This window comes from Ips typographus, linkage group LG2 (assembly GCF_016097725.1).
Source record: "Ips typographus isolate SLU linkage group LG2, UJ_Ityp_2.0, whole genome shotgun sequence".
Classification (NCBI taxonomy): Eukaryota; Metazoa; Arthropoda; class Insecta; order Coleoptera; family Curculionidae; genus Ips; species Ips typographus.
The window spans coordinates 145,332-163,769 of NC_138423.1; the positions used below are offsets into that span (position 1 = coordinate 145,332).

Sequence of the window (18,438 nt, forward strand, 5' to 3'; positions counted from 1 at the left end):
CATACAGTAATAATTTGGCTTTCGGGTGCAGAGTATTACGCTCCAGAAGTGCTCGACACTGAGTATTAACTGCTTAAAATCTCTGACACCCAAACCCGGAACACATTACTTACTCTCTAAGAGCATAAAGCACCAAGTAAAAGGTCGGTGCATATTGAGGGACGAGAAAGCCAAGAGTGCTCCGGGAGTCAAACTTCAGTACTATGGAGTAACTCGGGAGTGCTCCAATTGAGACACCCGAAAGTGACTACACTGACGAGCAAACTGCTCTTCACTATGTATCAGCCAATTTAATACTGTATATTTGTTTGCTACGCTTTGCTCGTCACTCCACTAAGTTCGTACCCTAACTACTAACTGCTGCAGAATGTTTACCATATTTGCAGTCTGTAGATTTGTTAGTAAAATTGTCAGTCGATCAATAATTGACGTTTTTTCCTTGAAGTCGAACTGGTATGATGGGATATTTAGTTCCACTTTCTTTTGTAGGCAAAGTTTTATTTATTATTGTTTCGAATACCTTCAGCAGTACAATTACAGGCCGTAGCATCATTTGGCGATAGTTTGCAGGTAGGGCCAAACACGACTCAAATTTTGTTACGTAGTACCTGATCTTACTTGCCGACACTTTTTCCGTTGCGCAAATTTGTATTTCAAAGGTATAATAATATGCTAGGGAAAAAATTTTAATATTGAAACATTAATATCACGAAGCATTCTAATTCGGATGGACCGTCTACTTGAAAAAGTCAAGTTTGACTTCATAACCAATCTGTTAATCGCCCTGTATATGCCGATTCTACGTTAAAATAACATAACAAAAAATAATAAATGACTTGTTCAAGTAAATTATTGAAAAAATATTAATTTAAGTATTATTGTTGCTCATTGTAGGTAAATCACTTAATCTTTTATATCCGTGCTTTCAATTATTAGAAGAGGAGTTACGTTTTTAGAAACGCTGACTATAAGCTCATTTTATGCCTAATACACTTACCTACTCAAACCTAGATTTCAGTTACCTAATAGTTGTTTTTTGTCGTTTTAGTCCAAACATTAGAAAAATTTAAAATAGTCTGTTGTATACTGTGGTATTACGGTGCTTACGCCTAAAATTATTTGTGACAGCTACTCGTCAAGTCCACGTTGACTCCTCGTAAATTACTACGGGGAACAATCACATACAAATTTGCTCGTTTTTTCTAATGTTTTATGTGGTGTGTTGATCGAACCCCGTATTTTGACCTGTCCTAACTGACTTCGTATAAACTATACCAAATCACAATTATTAACTAAAACTGGTGCATTTCTAGCTCGTCACGTTTCGAAGATATTTGCAATTCGAAAAACGCTTAATAAACATCTCATATGTTGACGAATTTGTCAAATCCGTTTTATAAATGAGACATTTTGTTTACTTTTTTTATAGTTCTATCGTGATAAGATAAGCTGTTAAAAATACCATGCTGAAATGTGTATTTAACAATAAAATTCTCGTGACAAGACATTGAACGGTCTTACTATATTTGTAATTCATCATGGCTGGTAAGTATAACAATAATATATTTTCAAGTATAAAATAGTTACTAGATTAATTGTAATAGTAGGTACAGGTATAAACATTATATTTGCAAACAATTTGATATGAACACTGAAATCTTTGGAATTATGATTTACATCTTTAATGGTATTAGAATTCTGACTTGCCGTTTTTTTCCGTTGTGCAACCATTATTTGTATATCAAAGGTATAATAATATGCTAGGGAAAAATGTTAATATTGAAACGTCAATATCTCGAAAAATCTTAATACAGATGAACCGTCTACTTGAAAAAGTCAAGTTTGACTTCATAACTAATCTGTTGATCGCCCTATGTATTCCGATTCTACGTTAAAATATGCACAACAAAAAATAATAAATGACGTGTTCGACTAAAGTATTGAAAAAAGAAACCGAATTTATTCTATAGTGATAAGATTAAGTGGTTAAAAATACCATGGTAAAATGTGTGTATCAGATGTTAATTTAACAATAAACGTCTCGTGACAAGGCGTTGAACGGTCTTACTATTTTAATTCAAAATGACTGATGGTAAGTAACAATAATATAGTTTCAAGTATAAAATAGTTACTATAAATTAATTGTAATAGTAGGTATAAAGTATAAAAATTATATTGGCAATACATGGTGGACCAAATTGGTTACCAAAAGAATATGTATGAAAATTTTGTTTGTCTTGTAGACTGTGGATTAAACTGGATCTTCTACCGTTCTATCGAAAAAATAAAAATATGCAACACTACATTTTTAATATTGTCCTAGTTTCTAAACCGACGTAATTTTCACAGTCCACTATCATTGCAGTTTTTAACGTAGAAATTAATGACATATTTAGAAAAATTCTATCTTTTGGGTGGATAACTTTTTTATGGGTGGATAACTGAGTAGATAACTATATTAGGAAACCAGAAAAATACTAGATTAAATTCAAACATCAATTTTAGTAAGAAACCAGCCACATAATCTTTTTGGCAGCTAATGTAGAAAAAACGTAATGTAAAATGACGATAACATGCGTGAGCAAATGGTAAACACCAATAAGGCATAGTATTTGATAAAGTACTGTTCTTATCACATAACATAATCACTTTTCTTCGCTTGAATAATTTGCCTCCATCACTAATAAAACAACATTGGCCAATGTTTTTTTGTTCAATTTGTATGCATTGTTTCGTTTGAACGAAAATGAGAAAGTAGAAATAGTATAATATATTATAATTACTATTAAAAAATATTAACTTTGTCCAGCGTACTACTGGGTGGACACTTTTGCACGAAGCGGAATAGTACCAACGACTGCTCTGTTAGCAGGCCATGACATCGACGGCACTCGTATTTACGTAGGACGGGCATTTCACGAGGGCGACTGGCTACCCGCTAAAGTTATACCCGAAAAACAAGTGGCTTATGTGTCTTACGGAGGAGCCGAACACCCTAAAGACCATTATCAGGTAAAGTCTATACAGTGTGGAACAGCCAAATGGAATAAATTCGATAACGAATAAATGAGAGCGTGTTGGGAAAAACGCTTGGACACGTCGATTTGTATTTTTAGATGCGCATTTATTAAAAAAAAATAAAAATTATATAGGGTGTGTCATGTGACAGTGGCCGATACCAACTTTCTTATTTTAAATACAACCCCCTGTATATTATTAGTTTTTTGGATTCTTCAGAAAATTCTAGACATAATTCATGTACAATGTCCCATACCTATCTTCAACTGTTTCGGAAATATTAAGTGTTTTCAGATGTATTACAACAATTAACATTAATAAAAGAAAATTATTTTATTTCACAAATTCGCTACATTACACTCAATACTTATTTTCACGAACATTTTGAACATCTATTACATTGAAATTAATGTTTTTTTATTTTTTTTACATTATTTGTGAAATAAAATAATTTTCTTTTTTTAATGCAATTGTTGTACTATATCTGAAAACACTTAATATTTCCGAAACAGTTGAAGATAGGTATGGGACATTGTACATGAATTATGTCTAGAATTTTCTGAAGAATCCAAAAAACTAATAATATACAGGGGGTTGTATTTAAAATAAGAAAGTTGGTATCGGCCACTGTCACATGACACATCCTATATAATTTTTATTTTTTTTTAATAAATGCGCATCTAAAAATACAAATCGACGTGTCCAAGCGTTTTTCCCAACACGCTCTCATTTATTCGTTATCGAATTTATTCCATTTGGCTGTTCCACACTGTATATTAGTTCACTGGAGCCAAATAAAGGAGAGCGCCCCCACATATGAAGGTTATAGGGATTTATCTAAAAGATTATACTGTTTAGATAGCTACAGAAGGTTGAGATATAATCTAAAAATATTGAAAACACAAGCTCAGAAACCCTTGTAAATGAAAACGATTGAGCTGGCTAATTGCCCTAATTTTTCAAGAGAAGAGTAGAAAATTATGTGCCCAAAATTTTCAAGAGATGTAGAGTAATTCGATGAAACGATTAAGTTGGCTAATTGCCTACATATTTCAAAAAAAAGAGTTCAAGAATGTGTTGAGATGGCTAATTGCTTAAAATTTTAAAGAGAAGAGTAGAAAATGTGATATTGAACTGATTAACCAACTCATTCAAAAAACGACGAACTGATAAAAGAAGAGCGGAAGACTGTGTTGATATGATTGAGATGGATAATCGCTCGGAAATTCCAAAAGAAGACTGTCAGGACAGTATTTTATTAACGCACAGACTGAAGGACAATCTTTGCAATGTTTTTGTAATTTTTTTATTTGTGATGCATATGTAGCCTGTGCGTAAATTATTGTCAAAAAAAATGTCTGTCTAATACGTAAACTTTTCCATTTTGTCAGGTTCTATGCGAACAACGCTTCGAGTGGGTACCGACTTTCGGTGGTCACGTCCCTCCTGGTGCGGTCGAAGGTGGTAAAACTTCTGATGGAGAATCTCTTTATATCGGTCGTGTTCATCACGATAACGCTATAACTGTCGGCAAGGTGAGTCTTATATTTTTCTTACACTTTACTACGATATATTAAATGTGTTTATCGTAATTAGGTTCATCCCAGCCATGGTGTGTGCTACGTTCCGTTTGACGGCAAAGAAGTGGCCCACGATTCTTACGAGACCCTCGTTCTCATTAATTAATTAAATCAATTATACAACTAACTAAATTAATTAAGTTGCTTTTATACGGTACCGTCTAAACAAGACGTTACATTACTATAATAAAGTCAAACAAGCACGTAGTAAAGTACTCTGTTGCTCTCGTTGTTCCTTAGAGTAAGCACCACAGTGAAGAGGAGAGCAAAAGTTAGTTAATAAAAAATGAGTTCATATTAATCTTTATTCTGCTGTAAAACTGTCCTTAAAATCACCAAAGGACATTTCAACCTCGTCCTCTTCCTCTTCCTCGCACTCCATCTCAAAAAGCTTCACTTTCCGTCTGTTCTCCGCTAAAACGATACTCACCTTCCTGGTGCCGGACACCGAAAACTTGGACACTGACATATCAACATTTTTGTAGTGTTTTTGACCTAAAGGCCACGCGTTTACCGTGTGAAAGTTGATAGGAGAAGCACATTCGCGCAACTGTTCCAAAACCAACTGAGTTGGGAGTTGCATTATGCCACCGCGTTGAGTATACGAATTTTCCTGTAAAAGTACGGACAAAATACTGGATGAATAGAATTGAATGTCTTTGACTTTAAACGTTTCTTCTGTGTACTCCCCGTCGACGGAAGTTTCGGCGTGGAAGTAAAACGTGGCACTTTTCATAATTTCCGATCCAACCTCGAAGATAATTACGTTATTATCGGGTTTTAACACTGCTAGCAAAATACAGTCTGTGGATACGTTAACGGTGGATACGATAGGATCAGAAAGACCAAAATTAAAGGTGGCGAACTGGTTTAACGGTTGCACTACTCGTTCTAAAGCAATTGCCGGCGTTTCAAACACTTTGTCAACGTTGCTTTTCAGCTCTTTAAACACTTGTACCAGAGATTTGTCGCTGTAGTGAGTCAATAGCTCGGGACAACTTTTCAAACAGTGATTTTCCTCGAGGAACTGAGACCAGTCGTTGCCGCTCATATCAGGCTTAATAGTCAGATCCGCGTCAATCAAGTATTGCCCGAGTCGTTCGATCACAAACTTGCTGTCACCGTCCGCCTGGTCGCTCTGGCCGTAGCTGTCAAAGTTTTGCAGAAATTCGGTGATGCACAACAGATCTTGTTGCGTCATTTTCTGGATGTCGGAGGGAAGCGGCACGTCCATCAGTTGCATGGGTGCGGCATACAACCACCTAAAGAATGCTTTGTAAGTGATGGCGGAGTGATTGATGATTTGTTGCATTTCAGTCGCTTTGATCACAAAGGCTCCGTTCGATACTATGGCGTTTTGGATTTGAGAGTCGTCCAAACCAATCACCTAAAATTTCATATAATTATTCATACTGGATGTCACCGTTGATTGGTAGAATGGAATGTGTACAAATAATTTGAATAATATGTTACCGTACCGTAGATACAGGGCATATGATACTTTTTCCCAATGAATAAAAAAAATGTAAACATAGCAGGAAGGAGCAATAGCAAACAAAGTGGGTGACAGAAACAAGGGGGAGGCGGGGGGAGTAATATGGCGGCCGTCAATACTTGTTAATCTTGTCCACTGTACAAATGAATTTAAATTTGTAAAACTCAACTGTTAAAGAACCACAAACAAACAAAACAAACTAACACTATACTACAACAAATACGAACAACAAATTTTTGCGGGTTTGAAACTCCAAACTTTCAATGACTTTGCGTCAATTCAACTGCGCAGTAGACGAATGCGCAATCAAAGATGGTGGACTTCCGTCCCCCTCGCTTAATGCACAAACGGGTTATAATTTGTATTATTGTTACCTCCTGATACTTGTTCTTTTTACTCATTGCTTTTTCCTAAGAAAAGTTTGTCTGAACATTTCTTTTCATTTTGTATAGTTTTTCAGATACCGTCATTTTTATACGCTAGATTATTTAAAAAATTGAAAAAAACGTCAAATGATTACTTCAAAATGATGAACAAGGATGCCAAACTTCATTTGAGTTTTATTTTAGTTTATTAATTTAAATAAAAAACTTTTTTCTTGGGGCACATACTTAAGGCCTGCTAGCTCCGATAGTGGATACTTTTCAACCATAGTTTATATGGCCTTTTGGCGTTTATTTTTTATGTATACTCTACCCTTTAAGTATCCTATAATCAGTTTGGACCACCCTGTATTATAATATATTAACTTATTTATTACTTCTCGTTTTATTTTTCATTCTTTTTGGTGCAAAGGGACTAAAATCCCAACCAACAAAAATAAATATATCGTGGTTGTACTGAAAATGTCGATTGACTGAATTATCTACTGTTTTAGGACAGTTTAGTCTAAGTTTGACAGTTTCCTCTTAAACTCGGTTATTTGGACAGTTACAGGTTTGTATATCACTTTAAAGCCCTTGAAATATATGTAGTAACACAGACATAACTGGCTTTATTGCCGTTAAAAACATTTTAGTCTGAATTTGTCTTTTTCTTTCCCACCGTGTATAGATTAGGTCAATGTAGAACAATCACCTCAAAAACACCTATTAAAGCCGGACATTAGTTTTTTAAAATACAATACATAATATATATAGGTATATAAAATCATCTTTTCACAAGTGTTTACATTGCACTGAAAACAAATTATCTCAAAAAAGACATACAACTGATTAAAGTCGTAAACACTTGAAATCTCTGAATTACTGTAAAGACAGCTCAACCTTCGAACTCCAAATATGGTTAAGCAAATTTGATTAAAATGAGGCCAAAAAAATCACCAAAATCACTTCAAAGTTAATAATTACGATATGCTAGTATTCTAGCCCCTGAAGATAAACTGCTACTGCGCTCGAAACATGTATTTTTAAGAATTTTTTTTGGAAAAAGTGAGCATTTGACAAAATGGCAAAAATTCGATACTAAATTAGCACAACGCTCAGTGTGACAACGTTGCCGAACTATAATTACAAATTGTTTGTTTTGTGAAAATGGACAATTTGACAACATTAATGAATTGTAAATATATGGTTCAATTATGAATAACTTTAAAAAAAGTGTCAATTTGGTAACAGTGTTTAAATTTAGTATTAGTACCAACTAAATTTTAGTAAGGTGATCAGTTTGGCAACGTTGCCAAACTTTCAATATTGTTCAGTTGTTTTTAAGGACGAGATTTAAATAATGAATAATGCACATTTGTAAATCAGTTTCTAATAAATGGTCGATTTGGCAACGGCAACGCTGCAGCAATTTGGTACCAAATTAGCAAAACAACCAACTTGGCAACATTGAGAAACTGTTGATATTCTTCATTTGTAAGGAATTTTTGAAATAGTGCGAATTTGACAATATGGCAAGAATTCAATACTAAATTAACGTAAAACGGTCAGTGTCCAACGTTGCCGAACTATAATTTAAAAGATAGCAATAGGATCACCCTGTATTTATTAATGCCGCGTCGCGTACAAGAGTTAACTTTGGGATTACCCATGTAGGACAATGTGTTACTAATAATTAACTGACAGGCCTCCATTGATCGGTACCCTGCCACTGCATTAATAACTGATAATAATTTACGTCATCATGTAAGCGGCAAATTATTGATTTGGTTCTACCACTTAATGACAATATTTTTTAATAAAATAAATGAAAACTGCTAAATAGGTGCACCACTTTAGATAAGCCTTCCTATAAAAGTGTTCAAGTGTTGGCTGCTTAGCCAGTACGAGTTTCCGATATGAAAATGTCGCTACTAGTGGTGTTTGTGCTAGTTTTTGTAGTTTCTCTTGTTCGAGGTGATTGCGATGTTGTCAGCGTCACCGAAGCTAGCGGTACTCATTATACCGCACCCGCAAAATTATGTCCCGGGGATCTAATTTTCGAAGACCAATTCGACACTTTCGATGTGACCAAGTGGCAACACGAAATTACTTTGACCGGAGGCGGCAATTACGAGTTCGAGTACTATTTGAACAACCGCACCAACAGCTTTGTGCAAGACGGTCAGTTGCACATCAAACCCACCTACTTGTCCACCGACTACGGGGAGGACTTTTTGTACTCTGGTGACTTAGATTTGGGTGCGGAATGCACCAATGACGATAACAACGGATGCCATCGCACTGGAACCTCCACAAACATTCTCAACCCAATCGAGAGCGCAAGAATTCGCACCGTTGAGTCATTTTCGTTTATCTACGGCACTGTAGTGGTCAGGGCCAAAGTACCATCTGGGGACTGGCTGTGGCCGGCTCTTTGGTTCCTGCCTACCGATTGGGAGTACGGAAACTGGCCCGTTTCTGGTGAAATCGATTTGATGGAGAGTCGCGGTAACAAGAATTTTCTCAGCCCGAACGGACTAAACATCGGCAGTACCCAGGTGGGCAGCACTTTGCATTGGGGTACCTCCTCGGAGACCAATCAGTACCCCCGAACCCATTACGAGCAAAACAACGCTAATGGTTACGACGAAGACTTTCATATCTACAAAGTGGTGTGGAACCCGGAGGGATTCCTTTTCTACGTCGATGACGAGCTGATTGGCACTGTAACACCTCCCGATGGCGGATTCTATGAGTTGGGTGAATTTTCGTCAAGCGGTTTGGAAAATCCGTGGAGTTCTGGCAGCAAAATGGCTCCGTTCGACAAGCGTTTCCACATGATTATCAATTTGGCCGTAGGAGGTACCAACTACTTCCCCGATGGTTTCACTAACCCCGGAGGAAAACCTTGGAGTAACACTTCACCCACCGCCATGACCGACTTCTGGCAGGGAAAGAGCCAATGGGAACCCACTTGGGGTTTGGATACTGACCAATCTCATTTCATCATTGACTATGTACAGATTTTTGCCGTTTAGTTTTATAGATTCAAAATAAAGCTACTGTATTTTACAACATAACGCCGGATTGATTGTTTGACACTATTTATCCAATAGAATAAAAAACGTGAAGTTTGAACTTATAAAAGGTGTTATGTTTTACTTATGGTACCTTATAAACAACATAAGTAATACCATCCACAACAAACGTATCATATAAGTGAACGTTACACCACAGTATAGCAAAAGTATGCTATACAGTACAGTATTATTTTTTTGGAAGGCTACTGTGACTGCCTAGCTAAATTATCTTCCAAAAACCACGTACATATCTGCCGCTAATGTCAAAACTGCCAAAATTTGCAAGAATTTCATTACAGTTTAACACAGTTTTCGAAACAAGACGTGTTTCTGAGATTTATGACAGTTATTTTGACAATTTTTGGTTTCCTAGGTACAGTATCTCGCATTCTTAGTTAGACCACCTTCTACCTACAAAGATATATATGTTTAATCTTTGCGATATTCTAAAAATTGTTTTGTGTAGGTACACAAATTTATTGAAACATATAAATGTTGGGGAATGAAAATTAAACCGAGGTTCGTAAGACGGAAAATACACACAGCGTAAAATTACCCACATCTGGGCATAATCAAGTCAATAAACTTAACCTTGTTTAAATATTTTTCTATATGAAGGTTAAATTATACACATAGAACACTAACAGAAAATCCATGGTTGTTGGCCTTAAAAAAACCCACCAGATATGCTTTTTATTAAAAATAAATACTAATAATTATCTTATATGAGATTATCTAGCAATGAATGGGAATCACATGGGAATACATCACTATACAGAGTGGTCTCTAGAAGATTTTACGGACTACAATTTGATATACTAAACCACCCTGTAGCTTTGAAAACAACCGGGTAGAAGTCGGTCAAAGTAGTGGGCTCTGTCAATATCACAGTTCACTCTGTATTTAACGCTAATTAACTCGGTTATATAATATGTGCGCTACATCACTATACAGTGTGGTCTATACAGGATTTCACCAACTACACTATGGTATATTGAACCACCCTGTAACTTTAAAAACAATCGCCTTACAGCTACAATTTGATACAGAATCCCAATATCAAATAAAAAGTTGGTTATTTAAAAAAAGCAACTGAAAATGTGGCACACCCTGTGTACCTACTAATAGACTATTTAACAAAAAAACATATCTAAATATCTACACGTTTCCACTGACCGTTTCGTGTTTGTCGGCAAAAAAAATCAAATAAAAAACTACAAGACCTAATAATAACATTTTACAATACACAATACAATTTACTACAATAATAACAATAGCAACAACAGTGGCAAGTGTGTAGTGTAATTACTATACCTATTACTCATTTGAAAGCAAAATTCAACATATTTCCGCTTAATGGAGGGCGCCACCAATAAGAATTCCCCAAACACCAATTTCTGAATAGCACGGCGTGTTTAAAAAGAAATATAACGTTATATTCTATTAATCAATAAAGTGTTTTAATGGAGAGGCTTAGCATTTTAAAAGATGACCAAGCTGTTTCGCGTGTAATTACAAAGTTACTTAACCGAGGTGTTAACTAACAAACGGTTTAAATTGTACGAGGACTGATCAGTTGGTTCTAGGACCATTCACGGCTAACTCGCTATAACATGTGTTGGGCATAATTCATACATTTTTATGACCATTCGATTGATCGATTATGAATAAATCAGGGTGCAACGTGCCAGGTATTATCGATATTCTTATTCCGAATCGAAAGAAGAATGCTTTAAATTTTGAATTATCAAAAAAGTTTGTTTGATCGATAACCAAAAATTCAAATATAGCTAAGACAATAAATAAATTAAAATTAATGCAGGGCAACATATACAGAAAATGTTACAAAAGACACTATGAAGGCAGTAAACAAGCTTACAACATTAAGTTTGACTATATGATTTGATTAAACCATAAAGGCTTACAACATTAAGTTTGTCCATTTGAAGGCATAAGACAAAAAGAAGGCTTCTAACCTACATTTTGAATAATCTAAGACTTTCTGCTATCACTGGACAAATTTGAGAAACTAAGAAGGCCTCTAAGACACTATGAAGGCAGTAAACCAGCTTGCAACATCAATTTTGACAATCTAAAGGCAATAAGAAGGCTTTTAACATAAATTTTGACTAATATAAGACTTTATGCTAACACTAGACAAAAGCACCCCATTACAAGCTTGATTTTTAGTTTTAGTTTTAGGTAGAGACGAATATCTATTATATTTCGAGGCAAATGGTTTCTTCTAGAACTAATAATAAAGCTTAAAAATAAAAATAAATGGTGTAGTCCAAATTTAATCAACAACCCTATACCTTAATGTAACCCCTGGTGAAGTATTTTAAAGGAAAGATTGTTGAAAAAAACATATCTCTAGGTTTTTATTTGGAACTTTCTGAGCAGTCCTCGTATTATTATGGTAGTTAGCACGGTCAATCAGGAGCAAGGCTGGCTAAACCTGTCTAATATAGCGCGAATTCAAACAGAAAAAAGTCGTCCAGGTTTTTTTCGGGTATATAGTAAACAAGAGCGGCCAAATTATTTACAGTGCGAGCTCGACTACACTACCAATAAAATGTTAGCTCTTCTATTAGTTATAATGAGCCCTTTGTCGCTCGAAGCATGCGAACCAAGTGAAACCCAAGCCACAGGCTCATCAGTTGCTCAGACACGCTGGTGTGCAGGAGACCTCGTTTTCGAAGAGCCCTTCGATGAGTTTGATCTTGAGAAGTGGGAACATGAAATAACACTTTCGGGTGGCGGCAACTGGGAGTTTCAGTATTACACCAACAATCGTTCAAACAGTTTTGTTGCCGATGGCCACCTGCACATCCGACCAACCCTCCTCGCGGATGATTTCGGGGAGACATTTTTGCATTCGGATACGTTGGATGTCAACGGAGCTTTGCCAGTGGACCAATGTACGGACGCGTCATTCTACGGTTGCGTGCGTACCGGTACTCCCACGTACTACATCAATCCGATCAAGAGTGCCAAAATCAAGTCGAGCGGATCGTTCTCGTTCAGATATGGAAAAATAGTGGTGCGAGCCAAAATGCCCCAAGGCGACTGGCTATGGCCCGCTGTTTGGATGATGCCACGCTACAACAGCTACGGTAAATGGCCGGCATCGGGTGAAATCGATCTGATTGAAGCCCGCGGCAATAAAAACTATTTCAACTCGGACGGAGTCAATATTGGCACTCAACAAGTGGGCAGCACGTTGCATTGGGGCCCTTTTACCCAGCTGAATCGATGGCCAAAAACCCATTTCGAACGAAACGATCCCGCAGGTTATGACGCGGACTTTCACGAATACGAAATGCGTTGGACGTCTGACAATTTAACGTTCTTCATTGACGGAGTGGAAATGGGGCGGATCAGTCCACCCGACGAAGGGTTCTGGAAGTGGGGAGAATTTGAAGCAAACTTGGATAACCCATGGAAAGGAGGCGGCAGAATGGCACCATTTGACCAAAAATTTTACATTATCGTTAATTTGGCCGTGGGCGGTACGTCGTTTTTCAGCGATGATAACGGAAATTTGAGAGGAAAACCTTGGAAAAACAACTCTACGACAGCGTACCGTGACTTCTGGCAAGGAAAAGATCAGTGGTTGCCCACTTGGAATTTCCAAAGTAACGACACCCATTTGATTATCGACTATATTCGCGTATACGCTGTTTAACCACGCTTACAACAAAGTTCCTACATTTTTTTTTTCAACAACCTATTACAGATAGTCAAGTAAGTAAATAAAAAATTATTCAAGTAGCGTTTATTGTTTTTGATTTATCGCTTATTGGTCCTTAATATGCCATTTTTAAACAAATAACATGTACCTCATAGTAAACATGTTAGATTATTGAAATATTTAAAAAATTAAATTTCTTTTTTGTTAAAAACCGCTAAACAGGGTGTCCCTAAAGTGTGCTGTAAAATGCTACCATAATGTTCATGAGGCTGTGTTTCTGGCAGTTCAAACTTTGACACCGCTTTTCTCCCTGACTGTACCAAATCTTAAAGTGTTTTTTTTAGATTATTGCATAAATGAGAATTTCAAAAATATGTTATAAACAGTCATTTTCTCACTCCCACTGGGTTTTACAGGTGATTTTCTCCCTGACTGTCAAATTGTGCTCAAAAGTTGCAAAACACAGCGTTTAGAAACGTTTTCTTTCAGTATTCGATTGTCTTGTCTGTTAATTGGCTCTGCTCTCAGCAATTTGCCAGCACGATTACGTAAGAGGCTCAGAAAGTCGGGCCTGTGCCCCTGAACCTCTAGAATTTTCACAAAAGTTTACTTTACAAACACAAAAAGGTCTAAAAAACTGCTTAAGGGCACGATCCGAGTAAAGATATAGTCATTCCTCGTGGAAACTATAACCGTCACTGTCACATCCACGTGGTCTTGACCTAGGTTTTCACCCTTTCCGCCTCTTGGAAGTGCACCGCACAAGACAATTCCCCGTAGACCTTTAGGAATCGACGTTTCCACTTAGAGGTCCCACCATCTCCACTCGACCGGCTGCGGAATTCGGTCGTCAACTTCAAATTTCTCTGAACACCGTTTCAAGAAACGTGGTTCCTTAGCGACAAAAAATGGCACCCACGAAACTGACGTGCGATACGTTTCAAGTTGAAAACCGAACTGCAGTATTCAATTCAAAACGTGTTTCTGAGATTTATGACAGTGGTCACGTGACTGCCTAGCTAAATTATCCTCCAAAAACCACGTAATATCTGTGACTAATGTCAAAACTGTTAAAATTTGTCTAGAATTTGCAAGACTATAAAGCTGGATTCATAGTTCTAGTTCCGCAAGAAGTAAGAAGTAATCAGTAAGCTGCAGTAACACTCTAATTCATAGTTTGACAAATAAGCGCAAGCCGCATAAACCGCAAGCAGCAAGAAATGAATCATTTTCATTTCTTAGCTTGCTTCTCTGCTTTCGGCATAGACGACTGGTATTTACCCCCATTCATGGATTTTTGGAATATCATTTGACAAATACGTGATTTGCTTTCACCTAAAAATGGCAACCGACAAGATAATAAATAAAATGTTGATGGTTTATAAGACTTTGGGGTTATTGGGTTATGTTATTTCCTTCTTACTAAAGTCGAACTATGAATTGACATGGCTACTTTTTACTTCTACTGCTTGTTGAATGCAGCTTACTTCTTGCGGAATTAGAACTATGAATCTAGATTTTACAGTTTTCGAAACAAGACGTGTTTCTGTGATTTATGATAGTTAATTTGACAATTGTCAGTAAATTACAAATTGTTTAAATAATATCTCCAGATTTGCGTAATTTTTCTCATCTCAAAAACAAATTATTCATCATAATTTAAAAATAGTAATGACGAAAAGTGACAAAAATCTGAAAATGCTATTTTCTAGAAAATACTACTTGTTCCTGTAAAAGTTCTAATATTGGAACTCATTTGGTACAAGAGTCACTTTGTAAGAAAAGTTTTACTTTAGTTTTATTTTAAAAAATTCCAAAATCAATAAAATAATTCCATTGTTTTAACAACTGTAATAACATAATCGTTAAGCATCTAGTGGGCGACATTGACTTTTTAAGTTCAAATCTAGCTATTACCACTAATATTTTCATTGTTCTTTGTCGTTTTTGACAACAATAACCCTAAATAATTTTTCGAAAAGTCACTAAGATAAAATAAAGAGCATTTTTCATTGAGCAAAAACAACATCCCGTAATAAGCAAAATACAATCACCCTGTAACCCCTTTAAAAAGCAAATAAAAAAAGAATATTTACCCCAAATTTCTCATCGAAAGCCGCCATTCCCTTCAGTTCAGACAAATGAAACGTACCATTCTGCGAAAACTTGATAATGTGCTTGAACAAATACGACTGTATATTTGAATAGCTGGCTTCCATAGTTTGTCCGAATTTCTCCAAATCTTTGTTAGTCAGATCGGAGACCAGAAACTCCTCAATTCGTTCTGAACACACCCCAAACATAAGCAGATCTAGGAAATCCGCTGTTACACCTGTAACAATATGATCCTGTAGGCTTTTTACTAATTTGTTTTATTAAACCGTTCGTTACCGCCTTTCGGGACTTGTTTAGCATATTTAGCCAACTTTTGATCCACTTCCAGCAAAATGCTCTCCCAAGTCTCTGTAATACTATTCAGAATCTTCTGCAGGTAAGCAATCAACTCGTAGAATTTAATGTATTTCATGGTAATGTGATACAGTTCAGTGCTGTGCGTTTTGAAAATCAGCGTATCAAACACTACAGTGCTAATCGCGTTGTCTGTACCCACAACGGTGACAAATAATTTACTTAAATCTTCGGTGAAATGTGCATTTTTTATGGAGCATTCAAAACCGACTTTACGAGTCACATCCAAAACTAGACACTGCCAACAACCAAACACGCGCACGTAAAGTTGACCACTTTTGGTGCCTAATAGCAATAAATTAAACTCGGACTGATCCTGGAGAAAACTGGTCAAGGATTTGATATCTTCGAAATTAATGGCTCCTTCCATGTGTGATACTGGAGGAGGATCGCGTATATAAGGCTTGGACACATCCTGAAAAGAGACAAACCCATTATACAGGGTGCCACAAATTCCTGTATAAGTATGGAAAACAGTGAGAAGTGCAGAGTTGGTTAAATTATGGCAAAATTGCGTAATTTGAAGATTGTATATGACATCTTCAAATCTCAAAAATTTCGATTACTTTCGAAGATATCTGAAATAACCTGAAACTTTGAAAATTAGGCTTTATTTTTTTGTTGAGATAACTGAAAATAAATGACAAAGTAGTAGTGATGAATAAATTACCATATAAAGTAGTAGTAGTAAATATTTTACTTTACCAGTAAAATTTAACAGGTAAATTACTAGTAAATTACAAATACCTACTGTGTTTCTGCCAGTTCAAACTTTGACACCGCTTTTCCTTCTGACTGTACCAAATCTTGTAGTGTTTTTTCGTTATTGTTTACAAAATTTAATGAGAATTCCAAAAATGTGCTTAAAACAGTCATTTTCTCACTCCAAGTGGGTTTGACAAGCAATTTAGTATCTGACTGTCAAACTGTGTCCAAAAGTTGCAAAAATCAAGGTTTAGAAAAGTTTTCTTGCAGTATTTGATACAAAATGTGTATATGAGAAATGTGAGACTTATTTTGACAATTGTCAGTTTGTAAATGTAAATTACAAATTGTTTAAATAATAATATCTTCAGATTAGCGTCATTTTTCTCAAAAACATATTTATTTGTTGTCATAATTTAGACATGTGGTAATAAGAAAAAATGACAAAAAGACTACTTTTTCATTAAAAAGTTCTAAGATTGGAACTCATTTGGTAAAGAATCACTTTGTCAGAAATGTTTTTTCAAAAAGAAAAGCAATGACATTTGCTTTCATCATCTCCTACCTTTGTTGGTTCTTTGTTTTCATCCATGACTTGCTTGCTATGCTGCTCTCACTCAAATAAATACCTATAACCTCTTATTATCTATGAATATAACCAAAACAAAAACGTGAAAAAGGAAAACATGCCCGTGAGCTGACACTTTTTGTTTTTCAATTAACAATTAAACTAAGAAGTTTAAAGTTGAGCAACTCTTAGTTGTAGTTGTTAGTTCTTAATTGCTAATTTAGTTTTTAAAAACCGATACTTATGATTCCTATATGTAAACTTTTTAGTTTTCTAATTGTTAGTTCTTAATTGTTAGTTTAGTTGTTGTTGTTTTTTTATAAACTCAGCTTAAAGGTGCCCTTAATTACGTCGGTGCAATCCGCCATAAAGACCATATTAAACCCATAAATTTACTGGTAAAATTGGTAAATTTTTCTCACACTGAATTATACTTTTCCAATTTTACTTCATTTTACCAGTACCTAAATGATTAGTCACCATAGATTTATGCCCTTCATTATGACAAATACTGGATTACTTTGGTATGTTTGGGAACCTTCAGGGTGAATATTTATCCAAAAAATCTCTGACTAGAGGTCTTACGATATCTTAACATTTTGGGTAGGAAAAATTTTATGTATAGGGTAGATCAAAAAAGATTGTGAACAAATCTCTCAAGCTATCTCTAATGTACCACTAAAAAAGAAACTTACCACAAATTTGACAACTTCTTTATCCTCATCTTTGATTTTATAAATATTTTTGGGCTTAACCTCAGATTTTTCTTGCACCCATGAGATAAAAGTAACATCTTTGGAAACTTGAAATTTAGTCAATGTCGATTCAGCCTCAATGTCAATTAGTGCAACATCACCACTACTATAAGCCACAGCCAGAACTTTGCCATCGGGCCTCCAAGCAATACCACTCACTTCAATGCCCTCTTTTGGTGGGCTCAACACCCAGGCTCTGGTCCAAGACAGTCGGTGCAATGCCACTTCACCTAAGAAATAGATTATGACTGAACCTGGTGCTTATTCCACTTTTGTGTACCTGCCTTTAGCATTTGAAAAAGCTACCAGATCCATACGATTGCTCCACACCATGCACACAATTTCACTGGCAACATTTTTCTCTTCCAGCTGTTTGATTCCTTGAGACATCACTTTATGAAACTTGAGTTCAAATCAGCAAAAACTATCAAACATTTAAAAATCAAAGACCAGAGAATCCTACTGTTTACACTTTTACACAACAACAAGGGGATACATAAACTTAACCTCAAAATCAGTGTTGCCGGTTGCCGGCTTGCGTGATTTGTCAAAAACAGCTGGGCTGAGGCTGGCCAAGACCGTTCCACATTCCAAGACTACTTCACTTCATTCATTTTTTTTTTTTTTTTTTTTTTAACTTTATTTATGGTTTTCACCACTAGGGTATTCAGCCAGGCCAAGTTAGGTTAGGTCGAGGGTGGCCTACGCC

At 35.9% G+C, this 18,438-nt stretch overlaps 3 protein-coding genes and 1 pseudogene across 5 annotated transcripts; 3 read left to right on the forward strand and 1 right to left on the reverse strand.

Annotated features, from left to right (window-relative positions):
* Positions 1-1,386: 1,386 nt before the first annotated feature.
* On the forward strand, positions 1,387-4,899 carry LOC145724104 (pfs47 receptor-like). 2 transcript variants are annotated; one of them, XM_081972213.1, is made up of 4 exons: positions 1,387-1,545; positions 2,810-3,012; positions 4,410-4,553; positions 4,615-4,899. In XM_081972213.1, exons 1-4 carry the CDS (start codon positions 1,539-1,541, stop codon positions 4,702-4,704), a joined length of 444 nt encoding a protein of 147 aa, XP_081828339.1. In that variant the 5' UTR covers positions 1,387-1,538; the 3' UTR covers positions 4,705-4,899. The 2 variants fall into 2 exon arrangements, with proteins under 2 accessions (XP_081828339.1, XP_081828338.1); XM_081972212.1 differs by lacking the exon at positions 1,387-1,545 and adding an exon at positions 1,942-2,092.
* On the reverse strand, positions 4,886-18,396 carry APC4 (anaphase-promoting complex subunit 4). 2 transcript variants are annotated; one of them, XM_081972170.1, is made up of 6 exons: positions 18,237-18,396; positions 18,014-18,153; positions 17,670-17,959; positions 15,624-16,116; positions 15,329-15,564; positions 4,886-5,985 (listed from the first exon to the last, which is right to left on the reverse strand). In XM_081972170.1, the coding sequence occupies exons 2-6, from the start codon at positions 18,117-18,119 to the stop codon at positions 4,903-4,905; spliced, it is 2,208 nt and encodes a 735-aa protein (XP_081828296.1). In that variant the 5' UTR covers positions 18,120-18,153; positions 18,237-18,396; the 3' UTR covers positions 4,886-4,902. The 2 variants fall into 2 exon arrangements, with proteins under 2 accessions (XP_081828296.1, XP_081828295.1); XM_081972169.1 differs by having other exon boundaries at positions 18,208-18,396.
* Positions 8,352-9,605, forward strand: LOC145724090 (beta-1,3-glucan-binding protein pseudogene; annotated as a pseudogene).
* Positions 12,065-13,313, forward strand: LOC145724091 (beta-1,3-glucan-binding protein-like). Its single transcript, XM_081972190.1, has one exon. It carries the CDS (start codon positions 12,114-12,116, stop codon positions 13,224-13,226), a length of 1,113 nt encoding a protein of 370 aa, XP_081828316.1. The 5' UTR covers positions 12,065-12,113; the 3' UTR covers positions 13,227-13,313.
* Positions 18,397-18,438: the final 42 nt, after the last annotated feature.